Genomic DNA, 19049 nt, shown 5'->3' with positions numbered 1-19049 from the left:
AATGAGCAGTAATAACAGCCAAACACCAGCAGCTGATACAATGAACAGTAATAACAGCCAAACACCAGCAGCTGATGCAATGAGCAGTAATAACAGCAAAACACCAGCAGCTGATACAATGAGCAGTAATAACAGCCAACACCAGCAGCTGATACAATGAACAGTAAAAACAGCCAAACACCAGCAGCTGATACAATGAGCAGTAATAACAGCCAAACACCAGCAGCTGATACAATGAGCAGTAATAACAGCCAAACCCCAGCAGCTGATACAATGAGCAGTAATAACAACATCCAAATACTAGCAGCTGATACATTGAGCAGTAATAACAACAGCCAAACACCAGCAGCTGATACAATGAACAGTAATAACAGCAAAACACCAGCAGCTGATAAAATGAGCAGTAATAATGACAGCCAAACACCAGCAGCTGATACAATGAGCAGTAATAACAGCCAAACACCAGCAGCTGATACAATGAACAGTAATAATAGCCAAACACCAGCAGCTGATGCAATGAGCAGTAATAACAGCTAAACACCAGCAGCTGATACAATGAGCAGTAATAACAATAGCCAAACACCAGCAGCTGATACAATGAACAGTAATAACAGCCAAACACCAGCAGCTGACCCAATGAGCAGTAATAGCCAAACACCAGCAGCTGATACAATGAGCTGTAATAACAAAGCAAAACGCCAGCAGCTGATACAATGAACAGTAATAATGACAGGCATACACCATCAGCTGATATAATGAACAGTAATAGCAATAGCCAAACACCAGCTCCTGATACAATGAGCAGTAATAACAGCCAAACACCAGCAGCTGATACAATGAGCAGTAATAACAACAGCCAAACACCAGCAGCTGATACAATGAGCAGTAATAACAGCCAAACACCAGCAGCTGATACAATGAGCAGTAATAACAACAGCCAAACACAATGAACAGTAATAACAGTTTAACACCTGCTGATACAATAAACAGTAATAACAGCCAAACCCCTGCAGCTGATACAATGAGCAGTAATAACAGCCAAACACCAGCAGCTGATACAATGAGCAATAATAACAGCCAAACACCAGCAGCTGATACAATGAACAGTAATAACAACAGCCAAACACCAGCAGCTGATACAATGAGCAGTAATAACAGCCAAACACCAGCAGCTGATACAATGAGCAGTAATAACAACAAACACCAGCAGCTGATACAGTGAACAGTAATAACAGCCAAACACCAGCAGCTGATACAATGAGCAGTAATAACAACAGCCCATCACCAGCAGCTGATACAATGAACAGTAATAACAGCCAAACACCAGCAGCTGATGCAATGAGCAGTAATAACAGCCAAACACCAGCAGCTGATACAATGAGCAGTAATAGCCCATCACCAGCAGCTGATACAATGAACAGTAATAGCCAAACACCAGCAGCTGATACAATGAGCAGCAATAACAACAGCAAAACACCAGCAGCTGATACAATGAGCAGTAATAACAGCCAAACACCAGCAGCAGATACAATAAGCAGTAATAACAGCAAACAGCAGCTGATGTAAACAACAGTAATAACAACAGCCAATCACCACCAGCAGCTGATACAATGAACAGTAATAGCCAAACACCACCAGCAGCTGATAAAATGAGCAGTAATAATGACAGCCAAATAGCAGCAGGTGATACAATGAGCAGTAATAACAACAGCTCAACACCAGCAGCTGATGCAATGAACAGTAATGACAGCCAATCACCAGCAGCTGATGGAATGAACAGTAATAACGACAGCCAAATACCAGCAGCTGATACAATGAACAGTAATAACGACAGCCAAATACCAGCAGCTGATACAATGAGCAGTAATAACAGCCAAACCCCAGCAGCTGATACAGTGAGCAGTAATAACAACAGCCAAACACCAGCAGCTGATACATTGATCAGTAATAACAGCCATACTCCAGCAGCTGATCCAATGTGCAGTAATAACAGCTGAACATCAGCAGCTGATCCAATGAGCAGTAATAGCAAAACACAAGCAGCTGATACAATGAACAGTAATAACAGCCAAACACCAGCAGCTGATACAATGAGCAGTAATAACAGCTAAATACCAGCAGCTGATACAATGGACAGTAAAATAGCAAAACACCAGCAGCTGATACAATGAGCAGTAATAACAGCCAGACATCAGCAGCTGATGCAGTCAACAGTAATAACAGCCGATCACCAGCAGCTGATACAATGAACAGTAATAACAGACAAACACCAACAGCTGATGCAATGAGCAGTAATAACAGCCAACCAACAGCTGATGCAGTGAGCAGTAATAACAGCCAAACACCAACAGCTGATACAGTGAGCAGTAATAAATTCAGCCCATCACCAGCAGCTGATACAATGAACAGTAATAGCCAACCAACAACAGCTGATGCAGTGAGCAGTAATAACAGCCAAACACCAACAGCTGATGCAATGAGCAGTAATAACAGCCAAACACCAACAGCTGATACAGTGAGCAGTAATAAATACAGCCCATCACCAGCAGCTGATATAATGAACAGTAATAGACAACCAACAACAGCTGATGCAGTGAGCAGTAATAGCAAAACACCAGCAGCTGATGAAATCAACAGTAATAAAACAGCCCATCACCAACAGCTGATACAATGAACAGTAATAATAGCCAAACACCAGCAGCTGATGCAAGCAGCAATAATAACAGATACACACTAGCAGCTGATACAGTGAGCAGTAATAACAATAGCCAAACACCTGCAGCTGGTGCAATGAGCAGTAATAGCCAAAAACCAGCAGCTGATAAAGTGAATATTAATAACAGCCAAAAAACTGCAGCTGATGCAATGAGCAGTAATAACAACCAAACACCAGCAGCTGATACAATAAGCAGCAATAAAAGCATCCCATAACCAGCAGCTGATACAATGAACAGTAATAACAGCCAAACACCAGCAGCTGATACAATGAGCAGTAATAACAGCCAAACACCAGCAGCTGATACAATGAGCAGTAATAGCAGCCCATCACCAGCAGCTGATACAATGAACAGTAATAACAGCAAAACACCAGCAGCTGATGCAATGAACAGTAATAACAGCCAAACACCACCAACTGATACAATGAGTAGTAATAACAGCAAAACAACAGCAGCTGATACAGTGAGCAGTAGTACCAGCCAAACACCAGCAGCTGATACAATGAGCAGTAATAATAAGACCCAAATACCAGCAGCTGATGCAAACAGCAGTAATAACAACAGCCCATCACCAGCAACTGATACAGTGAAAAGTAATATTAGTCAAACACAACCAGCTGATGCAAGGAACAGTAATAACAGCTAAACACCAGCAGCTGATACGGTGAGCAGTAATAACAATAGACAAAAACCAGCAGCTTATACAATGAACAGTAATAACAATGAAACACCTGCAGCTGATGAAATGAGCAGTAATAACAGCCAAACACCAACAGCTGATATAATGAACAGTAATAACAACCAAACACCATTAGCTGATATAATGAACAGTAATAACAGCCAAACAGCAGCAGCTAATGCAATGAGCAGTAATACAGCCAAACAACAGCAGCTAATATAACGAACAGTATTAACAACAGCAAAACACCAGCAGCTGATACACTGAGCAGTAACAGCAAAACACCAGCAGCTGATACACTGAGCAGCAGTAACAACAGCCCATCACCAGCAGCTGAAACAATGAGCAGTAACAGCCAAATAGTAGCTGATAAAATGAACAGTAATAACAACAGCAAAACACCAGCAGCTTATAAAATGAACACTAATAACAGCAAAATACAAGCAGCTGATCCAATGAACAGTAATAACAGCCAAACACCAGCAGCTGATGCAATGAGCATTAATAACAGCTAAACACCAGCAGCTGATACAGAGAACAGTAATAATAGCCAAACACCATTGGCTGATACAATGAACAGTAATAGCCAAACAGCAGCAGCTGATGCAATGAGCAGTAATACAGCCAAACACTAGCAGCTAATACAATGAACACTATTAACAGCAAAACACCAACAGATGATACAATGAGCAGTAATAACAGCCAAACACCAGCAGCTGATGCAATGATCAGTAATAACAGCCCATCACCAGTGATTAATACAATGAGCAGTAATAACAGCCAAACACCAGCAGCTGATGCAATGATCAGTAATAACAGCTAAACATGAGCAGCTGATACAATGAGCAGTAATAGCAATAGCCAAACACCAGCAGCTGATACAATGAATAGTAATAACAGCCGAACACCAGCACCTGTTACAATGAGCAGTAATAACAGCAAAACACCAGCAGCTGATACAGTGAACAGTAACAACAGCCAAACCTCAGCAACTGATACAATGAGCAGTAATAACAGCCAAACTCCAGCAGCTGGTACACTGAGCAATAATAAGAACAGCCAAACACCAGCAACTGATACAATGAGCAGTAATAATAACAGCAGCAGCTGATACAATGTGCAGTAATAACCACTGCCACACCCCAGCAGCTGATACAATGAGCAGTAATAACAACAGCCAAACACCAGCAGCTGATACAATGAGCAGTAATAGCCGACCATTACCAGCAGCTGATACAGTGAACAGTAATAGCCAAAAACCAGCAGCTGATGTAATGAGCAGTAATAACAGCCAAACACCAGCAGCTGATACAATGAGCAGTAATAACAGACCATCAGCAGCAGCTGATACAATGAACAGTAATAACAGCCAAACACCAGCCGCTGATACAACGAGCAGCAATAACAACAGCAAAACACGAGCAGCTGATACAATGAGCAGTAATAACAGACAAACACCAGCAGCTGATACAATAAGCAGTAATAACAGCAAACAGCAGCTGATGTAATCAACAGTAATAACAGCCAATCACCAGCAGCTGATACAATGAACAGTAATAATAGCCAAACACCAGCAGTTGATGCAATGACCAGTAATAGCTAAACACCAGCAGCTTATACAATGAGCAGTAATAACAGCCAAACACAAGCAGCTGATACAGTGAACAGTAATAGCCAAACACCAGCAGCTGATGCAATGAGCAGTAATAGCCCAACACTAGCAGCTGATAGAATGATTAGTAATAAAAATAGCCCATCACCAGCAGCTGATGCAATGAGCATTAATAGCTAAATCCCAGCAGCTGATACATTGAATAGTAATAATAGCCAAAAAACATTAGCTGATACAATGAACAGTAATAACAGCCAAACACCAGCATCTGATACAATGAGCAGTAATACAGCCAAAAACCAGCAGCAAATACAATGAACAACATTAACAATAGCAAATCACCAGCAGCTGAAACAATGAGCAGTAATAACAGCCAAACACCAGCAGTCAATGCAGTGTACAGTAATAACAGTCCATGACCAGCAGCTGACACAATGAACAGTAATAACAGCCAAACACCAGCAACTGATGCAATGAGCAGTAATAACAGCCAAACACCAGCAGCTGATACAATGAGCAGTAATAACAACAGCCCATCAGCAGCAGCTGATACAATGAACAGTAATAACAGCCAAACACCAGCAACTGATGCAAAGAGCAGTAATAACAGCCAAACACCAGCAGCTGATACAATGAGCAGTAATAACAACAGGCCATCACCAGCAGCTGATACAATGAACAGTAATAACAGCCAAACACTAGCAGCTGATGCATTGAGCAGTAATAACAGCAAAACACCAGCAGCTGATACAATGAGCAGTAATAACAATAGCCAAACACCAGCAGCTGATACAATGAACAGTAATAACAGCCAAACACCAGCAGCTGATACAATGAGCAGTAATAACAGCCAAACCCCAGCAGCTGATACAATGAGCAATAACAGCCCATCAGCAGCAGCTGATACAATGAACAGTAATAACAGCCAAACACCAGCAACTGATACAATGAGCAGGAATAACAGCCAAACACCAGCAGCTGATACAGTGAGCAGTAATAACAGCAGGCCATCACCAGCAGCTGATACAATGAACAGTAATAACAGCCAAACACCAGCAGCTGATACAATGAACAGTAATAACAGCCAAACACCAGCAGCTGATACAATGAGCAGTAATAACAGCAAAACACCAGCAGCTGATACAATGAGCAGTAATAATAGCCAAACACCAGCAGCTGATACAATGAGCAGTAATAACAGCCAAACACCAGCAGCTGATGCAATCAACAGTAATAACAGCCCATCACCAGCAGCTGATACAATGAACAGTAATAATAGCCAAACACCAGCAGCTGATGCAATGAGCAGTAATAACAGCTAAACACCAGCAGCTGATACAATGAGCAGTAATAATAGCCAAACACCAGCAGCTGATACAATGAGCAGTAATAACAGCCAAACACCAGCAGCTGATGCAATGAACAGTAATAACAGCCAAACACCAGCAGCTGATACAATGAACAGTAATAACAGCCAAACACCAGCAGCTGATACAATGAGCAGTAATAACAAACACCAGCAGCTGATACAGTGAACAGTAATAACAGCCAAACACAAGCAGCTGACCCAATGAGCAATAATAGCCAAACACCAGCAGCTGATACAATGAGCAGTAATAACCCATCACCAGCAGCTGATAGAATGAACAGTAATAACAGCCAAACACCAGCAGCTGATACAATGAACAGTAATAACAGCCAAACACCAGCAGCTGATACAATGAGCAGTAATAACAGCCAAACACCAGCAGCTGATACAATGAACAGTAATAGCCAAACACCAGCAGCTGATGCAATGAGCAGTAATAACAGCTAAACCAGCAGCTGATACAATGAGCAGTAATAACAGGCAAACACCATTAGCTGATATAATGAACAGTAATCAAAGCCAATCACCACCAACTGATGCAATAAGCAGTAATACAGCCAAACACCAGCAGCTAAAACAATGAACAGTATTAACAACAGCAAAACACCAGCGGCTGATACAATGAGCAGTAATAACAGCCAAACACCAGCAGCTGATACAATGAGCAGTAATAACAGCCAAACACTAGCAGCTGATACATTGAGCAGTAATAACATCAAAACACCATAGCTGATACAATGAGCAGTAATACCAATAGCCAAACACCAGCAGCTGATACAATGAATAGTAATAACAGCCGAACACCAGCACCTGTTACAATGAGCAGTAATAACAGCCAAGGCTCAGCAGCTGATACAATGAGCAGTAATAACAGCCAAACACCAGCAGCTGATACAATGAGCAGTAATAACAGCCAAACACCAGCAGCTGATACAATGAGCAGTAATAACAGCCAAACACCAGCAGCTGATACAATGAGCAGTAATAGCCAAACACCACAGCTGATACAATGAGCAGTAATAACAATAGCCAAACACCAGCAGCTGATACAGTGAGCAGTAATAACAGCAAAACACCAGCAGCTGACACAATGAGCAGTAATAACAACAGCAAAATACCAGCAGCTGATACAATGAACAGTAATAACAGCCAAACACCAGCAGCTGATACAATGAGCAGTAATAACAGCCAAACCAGCAGCTGATACAATGAACAGTAATAGCCAAACACCAGCAGCTGATACAATGAGCAGTAATAACAGCCAAACACCAGCAGCTGATACAATGAGCAGTAATAACAGCCAAACACCAGCAGCTGATACAATGAGCAGTAATAACAGCCAAACACCAGCAGCTGATACAATGAGCAGTAATAACAACAGCCAAACACCAGCAGCTGATACAATGAGCAGTAATAGACAAACACCAGCAGCTGATATAATAAGCAGTAATAACAAACAGCAGCTGATGTAATCAACAGTAATAACAACAGCCCATCACCAGCAGCTGATACAATGAACAGTAATAAAAGCCATACACCAGCAGCTGATGCAATGAGCAGTAAGAACAGCTAAACACCAGCAGCTGATACAATGAGTAGTAATAACAGCCAAACACCAGCAGCTGATACAATGAACAGTAATAGCAATAGCCAAACACCAGCTCCTGATGCAATGAGCAGTAATAACAGCCAAACACCAGCAGCTGATACAATGAGCAGTAATAACAGCCAAACACCAGCAGCTGATACAATGAGCAGTAATAACAGCCAAACACCAGCAGCTGATACAATGAGCAGTAATAACAGCCAAACACCTGCAGCTGATACAATGAGCAGTAATAACAGCCAAACCCAGCAGTTGATACAATGAGCAATAATAACAGTCAGACACCAGCAGCTGATATATTGAGCAGTAATAACAACAGCCAAACACAAGCAGCTGATACAATGAGCAGTAATAACAGCCAAACACCAGCAGCTGATACAATGAACAGTAATAACAGCCAAACACCAGCAGCTGATACAATGAGCAGTAATAACAACAGCCAAACACCAGCAGCTGATACAATGAGCAGTAATAACAGCCAAACACCAGCAGCTGATACAATGAGCAGTAATAACAGCCAAACACCAGCAGCTGATACAATGAGCAGTAATAACAGCCAAACACCAGCAGCTGATGCAATGAGCAGTAATAACAGCCAAACACCAGCAGCTGATACATTGAGCAGTAATAACAGCAAAACACCAGCAGCTGATACAATGAGCAGTAATAACAACAGCAAAACACCAGCAGCTGATACAAAGAGCAGTAATAACAGCCAAACATCAGCAGCTGATACAATGAGCAGTAATAACAGCCAAACAGCAGCTGATGTAATCAACAGTAATAACAATGGCCCATCACCAGCAGCTAATACAATGAACAGTAATAATAGCCAAACACCAGCAGCTGATGCAATGAGCAGTAATAGCTAAACACTAGCAGCTGATACAATGAGCAGTAATAACAGCCAAACACCAGCAGCTGATACAATGAACAGTAATAACAGCCAAACACCAGCAGCTGATGCAATGAGCAGTAATAGCCAAACACCAGCAGCTGATACAATGATCAGTAATAACAGCCATACTCCAGCAGCTGATACAATGAGCAGTAATAACAGCCAAACACCAGCAGCTGATACAATGAGCAGTAATAACAGCCAAACACCAGCAGCTGATACAATGAGCAGTAATAACAGCCAAACACCAGCAGCTGATACAATGAACAGTAATAACAGCAAAACACCAGCAGCTGATACAGTGAACAGTAACAACAGCCAAACCCCAGCAGCTGATACAATGAGCTGTAATAACAAAGCAAAACGCCAGCAGCTGATACAATGAGCAGTAATAACAGCAAAACACCAGCAGCTGATACAGTGAACAGTAACAACAGCCAAACACCAGCAGCTGATACAATGAGCAGTAATAACAGCTGAACACCAGCAGCTAAACCAATGAGCAGTAATAACAGCCAACACAAGCAGCTGATACAATGAGCAGTAATAATGACAGCCAAACACCAGCAGCTGATACAATGAATAGTAATAACAGCCGAACACCAGCACCTGTTACAATGAGCAGTAATAACAGCCAAACACCAGCAGCTGGTACACTGAGCAATAATAAGAACAGCCAAACACCAGCAACTGATACAATGAGCAGTAATAATAACAACAAAACAGCAGCAGCTGAAATAATGAAAAGTAATAACAGCCAAACCCCTGCAGCTGATACATTGAACAGTGATAACAATAGCTAAACACCAGCAGCTGACACAATGAGCAGTAATAACAGCCAAACACCAGCAGCTGATACAGTGAACAGTAATAACAGCCAAACACCAGCAGCTGATACAATGAGCAGTAATAGCAGCCCCTCACCAGCAGCTGATAGAATGAACAGTAATAGCCAAATAGCAGCAGCTGATGCAATGAGCAGTAATAACAGCCAAACACCAGCAGCTGATACAATGAGCAGTAATAGCCCATCACCAGCAGCTGATACAATGAACAGTAATAACAGCCAAACACCAGCAGCTGATACAATGAGCAGTAATAACAACAGCAAAACACCAGCAGCTGATACAATGAGCAGTAATAACAGCCAAACACCAGCAGCTTATATAATGATCAGTAATAACAACAAACAGCAGCTGATGTAGCTAAATCCCAGCAGCTGATACATTGAACAGTAATAATAGCCAAACACCATTAGCTGACACAATGAACAGTAATAACAGCTAAACACCAGCAGCTGATGCAATGAACAGTAATAGCCCATGACCAGCAGATGACACAATGAACAGTAATAACAGCCAAACACCAGCAGCTGATGCAATGAGCAGTAATAACAGCTAAACACCAGCAGCTGATACAATGAGCAGTAATAACAGCCAAACACCAGCAGCTGATGCAATGAGCAGTAATAACAGCAAAATACCAGCAGCTAATACAAAGAGCAGTAATAACAGCCAAACATCAGCAGCTAATACGAGCAGTAATAGCCAAACACCAGCAGCTGATGCAATCAACAGTAATAGCCCATCACCAGCAGCTGATACAATGAACAGTAATAATAGCCAAACACCAGCAGCTGATGCAAGGAGCAGTAATAACAGTTTCACACCAGCAGCTAATACAGTGAGCTGTAATAATAATAGCCAAACACCTGCAGCTGGTGCAATGAGCAGTAATAACAGCCAAACACCAGCAGCTGATACAATGAGCAGTAATAACAGCCAAACACCAGCAGCTGATACAATGAGCAGTAATAACAACAGCCAAACACCAGCAGCTGATACAATGAGCAGTAATAACAGCCAAACACCAGCAGCTGATGCAATTAGCAGTAATAGCCAAAACCAGCAGCTGATACATTGATCAGTAATAACAGCAGGCCATCACCAGCAGCTGATACAATGAGCAGTAATAACAGCCAAACACTAGCAGCTGATACATTGAGCAGTAATAACATCAAAACACCAGCAGCTGATACAATGAACAGTAATAACAGCCAAACACCAGCAGCTGATGCAATGAGCAGTAATAACAGCCAAACACCAGCAGCTGATACAATGAACAGTAATAACAGCCAAACACCAGCAGCTGATACAATGAGCAGTAATAACAGCCAAACACCAGCAGCTGATACAATGAGCAGTAATAACAGCCCAACACCAGCAGCTGATACAATGAGCAGTAATAACAGCCAGACATCAGCAGCTGATGCAATCAACAGTAATAACAGCCGATCACCAGCAGCTGATACAATGAACAGTAATATAAGCCATACACCAGCAGCTGATGCAATGAGCAGTAAGAACAGCCAAACACCAGCAGCTGATACAATGAGCAGTAATAACAGCCAAACACCAGCAGCTGATACAATGAGCAGTAATAACAGCCAAACACCAGCAGCTGATACAATGAGCAGTAATAACAGCCAAACCCCAGCAGCTGATACAATGAACAGTAATAACAGCCAAACACCAGCAGCTGATACAATGAGCAGTAATAACAGCCAAACCCCAGCAGCTGATACAGTGAGCAGTAATAATAGCCAAACTCCAGCAGCTGATACAATGAGCAGTAATAACAGCCAAACACCAGCAGCTGATACAATGAGCAGTAATAACAACAGCCAAACACCAGCAGCTGATACAATGAACAGTAATAACAGCCAAACACTAGCAGCTGATGCATTGAGCAGTAATAACAACAGCAAAACACCAGCAGCTGATCCAATGAGCAGTAATAATAGCCAAACACCAGCAACTGATACAATGAGCAGTAATAAAAGCAAAACACCAGCAGCTGATACAATGAGCAGTAATAACAGCCAAACACCAGCAGCTGATGCAATCAACAGTAATAACAACAGCCCATCACCAGCAGCTGATACAATGAACAGTAATAATAGCCAAACACCAGCAGCTGATGCAATGAGCAGTAATAACAGCTAAACACCAGCAGCTGATACAATGAGCAGTAATAACAATAGCCAAACACCAGCAGCTGATACAATGAACAGTAATAACAGCCAAACCCCAGCAGCTGATACAATGAGCAGTAATAACAACAGCCAAACACCAGCAGCTGATACAATGAACAGTAATAACAGCCAAACACCAGCAGCTGATACAATGAGCAGTAATAACAGCCAAACACCAGCAGCTGATACAATGAACAGTAATAACAGCCAAACACCAGCAGCTGATACAATGAGCAGTAATAACAGCCAAACACCAGCAGCTGATACATTGATCAGTAATAACAGCCAAACACCAGCAGCTGATACATTGATCAGTAATAACAGCAATACACCAGCAGGTGATACAATGAGCAGTAATAACAACAGCTGAACACCAGCAGCTAAACCAATGAGCAGTAATAACAGCCAACACCAGCAGCTGATACAATGAGCTACAATAACAAAGCAAAACACCACCAGCTGATAAAATGAGCAGTAATAATGACAGCCAAATAGCAGCAGGTGATACAATGAGCAGTAATAACAGCCAACACCAGCAGCTGATACAATGAACAGTAAGAACAGCCAAACACCAGCAGCTGATACAATGAGCAGTAATAACAGCCAAACACCAGCAGCTGATACAATGAGCAGTAATAACAGCCAAACACCAGCAGCTGATACAATGAGCAGTAATAACAGCAAAACACCAGCAGCTGATGCAATGAGCAGTAATAACAGCCAAATACCAGCAGCTGATACATTGAGCAGTAATAACAGCCAAATACCAGCAGCTGATACATTGAGCAGTAATAACAGCCAAACACCAACAGCTGATATAATGAACAGTAATAACAGCCAAACACCAGCAGCTGATACAGTGAGCAGTAATAACAGCCAAACACCAGCAGCTGATACAATGAACAGTAATAGCCAAACACCAGCAGCTGATACAATGAGCAGTAATAACAACAGCCAAACACCAGCAGCTGATACAATGAGCAGTAATAACAGCCAAACACCAGCAGCTGATACAATGAGCAGTAATAACAGCCAAACACCAGCAGCTGATACAATGAGCAGTAATAACAAACACCAGCAGCTGATACAATGAACAGTAATAACAGCCAAACACCAGCAGCTGATACAATGAGCAGTAATAACAGCCAAACACCAGCAGCTGATACAATGAACAGTAATAACAGCCAAACACCAGCAGCTGATACAATGAGCAGTAATAACAGCCAAACACCAGCAGCTGATATAATGAACAGTAATAACAACAGCCAAACACCAGCACCTGATGCAGTGAGCAGTAATAACAACAGCCAAACACCAGCAGCTGATACAATGAGCAGTAATAGCCAAACACCAGCAGCTGATACAATGAACAGTAATAACAGCCAAACACCAGCAGCTGATACAATGAGCAGTAATAACAACAGCCAAACACCAGCAGCTGATACAATGAACAGTAATAACAGCCAAACACCAGCAGCTGATACAATGAGCAGTAATAACAGCCAAACACCAGCAGCTGATACAATGAGCAGTAATAACAGCCAAACACCAGCAGCTGATACAATGAACAGTAATAACAGCCAAACACCAGCAGCTGATACAATGAACAGTAATAACAACAGCCAAACACCAGCAGCTGATACAATGAGCAGTAATAACAGCCAAACACCAGCAGCTGATACAATGAGCAGTAATAACACCAGCAGCTGATGCAATCAGTAATAGCCCAAACCAGCAGCTGATACAATGAGCAGTAATAATAGCCAAACCCCAGCAGCTGATACAATGAGCAGTAATAACAGCCAAACACCAGCAGCTGATACAATGAGCAGTAATAACAGCAAAACACCAGCAGCTGACACAATGAGCAGTAATAACAGCAAAATACCAGCAGCTAATACAATGAGCAGTAATAGCCAAACATCAGCAGCTAATACGAGCAGTAATAGCCAAACACCAGCAGCTGATGCAATGACCAGTAATAACAGCTAAACACCAGCAGCTCATACAATGAACAGTAATAACAGCCAAGCACCAGCAGCTGATACAGTGAACAGTAACAACAGCCAAACCCCAGCAGCTGATACAATGAGCAGGAATAACAGCCAAACACCAGCAGCTGATACAGTGAGCAGTAATAACAGCAGGCCATCACCAGCAGCTGATACAATGAGCAGTAATAACAGCCAAACACTAGCAGCTGATACATTGAGCAGTAATAACAGCCAAACACCAGCAGCTGATACAATGAGCAGTAATAACAGCCAAACACCAGCAGCTGATACAATGAGCTGTAATAACAAAGCAAATTGCCAGCAGCTGATACAATGAGCAGTAATAACAGCCAAACACCAGCAGCTGATACAATGAACAGTAATAACAACAGCCAAACACCAGCAGCTGATACAATGAGCAGTAATAACAGCCAAACACCAGCAGCTGATACAATGAGCAGTAATAACAGCCAAACACCAGCAGCTGATACAATGAGCAGTAATAACAGCCAAACACCAGCAGCTGATCCAATGAGCAGTAATAACAGCCAAACACCAGCAGCTGATACAATGAACAGTAATAACAGCCAAACACCAGCAGCTGATACAATGAGCAGTAATAACAACAGCCAAACACCAGCAGCTGATACAATGAGCAGTAATAACAGCCAAGCACCAGTAGCTGATCCAATGAGCAGTAATAGCCAAAAACCAGCAGCTGATCCAATGAGCAGTAATAACAGCCAAACACCAGCAGCTGATACAATGAGCAGTAATAACAGCCCAACACCAGCAGCTGATACAATGAGCAGTAATAGCCAAACACCAGCAGCTGATCCAATGAGCAGTAATAACAGCCAAACACCAGCAGCCGATACAATGAACAGTAATAACAGCCAAACACCAGCAGCTGATACAATGAGCAGTAATAACAGCTAAACACCAGCAGCTGATACAATGAGCAGTAATAACAGCCAAACACCAGCAGCTGATGCAATGAGCAGTAATAACAGCCAAACACCAGCAGCTGATACAATGAGCAGTAATAACAGCAAAACACCAGCAGCTGATACAATGAACAGTAATAACAGCCAAACACCAGCAGCTGATACAATGAGCAGTAATAACAGCCAAACACCAGCAGCTGATGCAATGAGCAGTAATAACAGCCAAACACCAACAGCTGATATAATGAACAGTAATAACAGCCAAACACCAGCACCTGATACAGTGAGCAGTAATAGCCAAATACCAGCAGCTGATGCAATGAACAGTAATAGCCAAACACCAGCAGCTGTTACAATGAACAGTAATAACAGCCAAGCCACAGCAGCTGATACAATGAGCAGTAATAACAGCCAAACCCCAGCAGCTGATACAATGAGCAGTAATAACAGCCAAACCCCAGCAGCTGATACAATGAGCAGTAATAACAACAGCCAAACCCCAGCAGCTGATACAATGAGCAGTAATAACAGCCAAACACCAGCAGCTAATACAAGGAACAGTAATAGCCAAACACCAACTGATACAATGAGTAGTAATAACAGCAAAACTCCACAGCTGATACAATGAGCAGTAATAACAATAGCTAAACACCAGCTCCTGATGCAGTGAGCAGTAATATAAACTGCCAAACCCCTGCAGCTGATACAATGAGCAGTAATAACAGCCAAACACCAGCAGCTGATACAATGAGCAGTAATAACAGCCAAACACCAGCAGCTGATACAATGAGCAGTAATAACAACAGCCAAACACCAGCAGCTGATACAATGAGCAGTAATAACAGCCAAACATCAGCAGCTAATACGAGCAGTAATAGCCAAACACCAGCAGCTGATACAATGAACAGTAATAACAGCCAAACACCAGCAGCTGATACAATGAGCAGTAATAACAGCCCAACACCAGCAGCTGATACAATGAGCAGTAATAACAACAGCCCATCACCAGCAGCTGATCCAATGAACAGTAATAGCCAAACACCAGCAGCATATGCAATGAGCATTAACAGCTAAATCCCAGCAGATGATACATTGAACAGTAATAGCCAAACACCATTAGCTGATACAATGAACAGTAATAGCCAAACACCATTAGCTGATACAATGAACAGTAATAGCCAAACAGCAGCAGCTGATGCAATGAGCAGTAATAACAGCCAAACACCAGCAGCTGATACAATGAGCAGTAATAACAGCAAAACACCAGCAGCTGATACAATGAACAGTAATAACAGCCAAACACCAGCAGCTGATACAATGAGCAGTAATAACAACAGCCCATCACCAGCAGCTGATACAATGAACAGTAATAACAGCCAAACACTAGCAGCTGATACAATGAGCAGTAATAACAGCCAAACACCAGCAGCTGATACAATGAGCAGCAATAACAACAGCAAAACACCAGCAGCTGATACAATGAGCAGAAATAACAACAGCAAAACACTAGCAGCTGATACAATGAGCAGTAATAACAATAGCAAAACACCAGCAGCTGACACAATGAACAGCAATAACAGCCCATCACCAGCAGCTGATACAGTGAACAGTAATAAACTCACAAACTGGAACAAAAAGGAAGCGAACTGAATGAACACAGATCACCACACCAAAGGCAGGAAGTTCAACCATTTATTGTAAAGTGCTTTTCATCTTAGGGGATCCCAAGATGTCTTCAGACAAAATGAAAGAACACACGCACCTTCTTTTATTACATAAGTTAAAGTGCTACATGCTCCCATTGGTTACAAAACCATTAAGTCATTGGTATAACCTAAAAAGCCTTTGACTTGAAAAAAAAAGCCCGCCCACTATATGCAGATCACAACACAATAAATCAAATGGGCTGCAAACTTTCATCTTTTAACATGAATCGAATAAGTGGCAAACAAATACGATAAAAACAATGAACTGCCAATTTAAACTTTCGTGCAAACAAATTCAAATGCTAAAAGCTAACTAACAAGTTAAAAACTTGACATATACTGTTACAAGTGCCAAGCATTAAAACTGGTTCTGCCTGTCCTAAATGGTAACCAAGACAACCTCTTAAAAGCTACCTGATAATAGGCAATTAAAACCAGTTGAAATTGCCTCAACAACATCAAAAAGTGCAAGAATACAATATTAAATGTTAAAATTTAAATATTAAATTGTATATACAACTAGATCATCTTGGAACGCTAAATATTAAATATTAAGCAGTATGTACAACCAAATCATCTTAGGAGGCTCCTAAGTTTTAAAATACAGTGAATAGAGCACATTTCATTTAAACCAGGGAATGTGCTTGCATCCGTGCAAATTTGCCACATGAGTTCTAATACTTCAAGACGGACAGCTTTGGGTCCCCCTCTCCCATCAGAACTTATACAGTCAATAGCTCTAAACAAAAATTTATGGTTAGCATTATCAGATACATGTTTTGCTAGTGCATTGATCATTTTTAATTTCCTGATGTGATATGTGTGCTTGTAAACACGCTCCCCGAAGTTTCCTGTCCGTTTTGCCAATATAAAATGCTGGGTACTGTTGACACTGGGCAAGATAGATAACAGCTTTGGATTGGCAGTTGAATTTATGTTTAACTCTATATTTTTGATCTCTAAACTGTTCCCCTGTGTCCATATGCGAACAAAGGTTGCACATGTTACATTGAAACATACCTTTCCTAATAGGAAAGTGTGACCCATTGACCTCCAATAGATGTTTAAAATTTTTTCCTCTCCTCCAGATAATTTTTGGAAACTCGGGTAGTTTATTTTTAAGGTTATTGTCATTCTGGATAAATGCCCAGTTTTTCTGAAGGATGGATGAGATGGTCTTACTATCAATACTAAACGATGTAAAAAGACTACAAGATGGTGGGAGTAGACTCGAGGTAGGGTGGGTCACAAGCTGGTTTGATGAATACTCATTCCTATGGGGGCCTTTTAAAATTGGTTGATATGTACCCTGTTCTCTCTTGTAACTAACCTCTTGAATTAATTCATCGACCAGTTGTTTGGGATATCCCCAACCCAAAAACATAGATCTAAGTGTATTACATTCCTCTATAAAATCTGGGAATTTTGACACCATTAAGGCAGCCCTGACGAGTTGCCCTTTTACTACACATCTCTTATGGTAGGTTGTGACAACTGATGTAGTGAAGGAAGGTGTTCGAATAAGTATCCTTCCTATGGATTTTAGCACACAAGGCATTGCTAGTTAGGTCTTTCCACAAGTCCACATCCAAATAAGCAATTCAATCAGTGCTGAATGTGTGTGTGAAAGAAAGGAAATTGGTAATAGAATTAAAGAAATACACTAATTCTAAAGCAACTGCTTTGCCACCTTTAATCAACATAAATATATCATCCAAAAACGTGTATAAAAGACTATTTTATTAGTAATGAACTCATTCTTCTGGATGATTTCTTGTTCCCAATAAGCCATGATGAGGTTGGTGAAGCTACCACCACAAGGTGACTCCATGGCTGCACCAACCTTCTGCAAAAAAATAGTGTCGTTGAAAATCAAATAGTTGCTAGATAGGATGATAAGTAATTCATCCACTAAAGAAATTTCTAATGTTGGTGCACCTCTCTTTCTCAGCATGAAGTATACCCACTCAATTCCCACCTCATGTGGAATGGAGGAGTACAAGTCCCTCACATCCACCGTGAGGAAGTTGAGATTATGGTCAAATTTGAGGTCATTAATAGACTGTAAAAATGACCATGAATCTTTGCAGATATCCTGTTCCCTAACCACATATTTTTTAAATATATTGTCCACAAATTTGGCACATGGATATGTTATGCTATTTCTAGCATCAACCAAGGGTCTCATTTGTGGGTCATGGATGGATTTGTTAATCTTGGAAATCCCAAATAGTTTAGGGATTCTGGGGGCCAACATAGAAAGATAATTGAAGGATGCAATGTCAATTTCCCCTTCAATGAAAAGATCATTCAAATACGAATGAATCCTGTTATACGCTATGTTTAATTCATGCCTAGATCTTACTTCATATGTATCTCCCCTTAAAACACTCAACATCCTATTAACATAATCATCCGGTCCCATAATTACCATGCCACCACCTTTATCTGGTTGCATAATCCTTACCCCAGCTTCCTTGATGGACC

The 19049-nt window shown here is 41.4% G+C and overlaps 4 protein-coding genes across 4 annotated transcripts; all 4 read left to right on the top strand.

Annotated features, from left to right (window-relative positions):
- The first annotated feature begins 5442 nt into the window (after window positions 1-5442).
- On the top strand, window positions 5443-6330 carry LOC122787860 (sericin-2-like). Its single transcript, XM_044054776.1, has one exon. The coding sequence runs from the start codon at window positions 5443-5445 to the stop codon at window positions 6328-6330; it is 888 nt and encodes a 295-aa protein (XP_043910711.1).
- A 1913-nt stretch (window positions 6331-8243) lies between these two features.
- On the top strand, window positions 8244-8855 carry LOC122787859 (sericin-2-like). The gene has a single exon (XM_044054775.1). The coding sequence runs from the start codon at window positions 8244-8246 to the stop codon at window positions 8853-8855; it is 612 nt and encodes a 203-aa protein (XP_043910710.1).
- A 4149-nt stretch (window positions 8856-13004) lies between these two features.
- Window positions 13005-13625, top strand: LOC122787858 (sericin-2-like). Its single transcript, XM_044054774.1, has one exon. It carries the CDS (start codon window positions 13005-13007, stop codon window positions 13623-13625), a length of 621 nt encoding a protein of 206 aa, XP_043910709.1.
- A 617-nt stretch (window positions 13626-14242) lies between these two features.
- LOC122787857 (sericin-2-like) lies at window positions 14243-14848 on the top strand. Its single transcript, XM_044054773.1, has one exon. It carries the CDS (start codon window positions 14243-14245, stop codon window positions 14846-14848), a length of 606 nt encoding a protein of 201 aa, XP_043910708.1.
- Window positions 14849-19049: the final 4201 nt, after the last annotated feature.

This window comes from Protopterus annectens, chromosome 13.part0 (genome assembly GCF_019279795.1).
Source record: "Protopterus annectens isolate FY-2018-M chromosome 13.part0, PAN1.0, whole genome shotgun sequence".
In the NCBI taxonomy this organism is placed as follows: Eukaryota; Metazoa; Chordata; order Ceratodontiformes; family Protopteridae; genus Protopterus; species Protopterus annectens.
Note: the sequence above shows the minus strand (reverse complement) of the source record. Positions and strands in the feature narration are given on the sequence as shown.

Bases quoted from the DNA above. Each gene is read 5' to 3' on its own strand.
- LOC122787857 (XM_044054773.1), top strand. From the start codon at position 14,243: ATGAGCAGTAATAACAGCCAAACACCAGCAGCTGATACAATGAACAGT.
- LOC122787858 (XM_044054774.1), top strand. From the start codon at position 13,005: ATGAACAGTAATAACAGCCAAACACCAGCAGCTGATACAATGAGCAGT.
- LOC122787859 (XM_044054775.1), top strand. From the start codon at position 8,244: ATGAGCAATAATAACAGTCAGACACCAGCAGCTGATATATTGAGCAGT.
- LOC122787860 (XM_044054776.1), top strand. From the start codon at position 5,443: ATGAACAGTAATAACAGCCAAACACCAGCAACTGATGCAATGAGCAGT.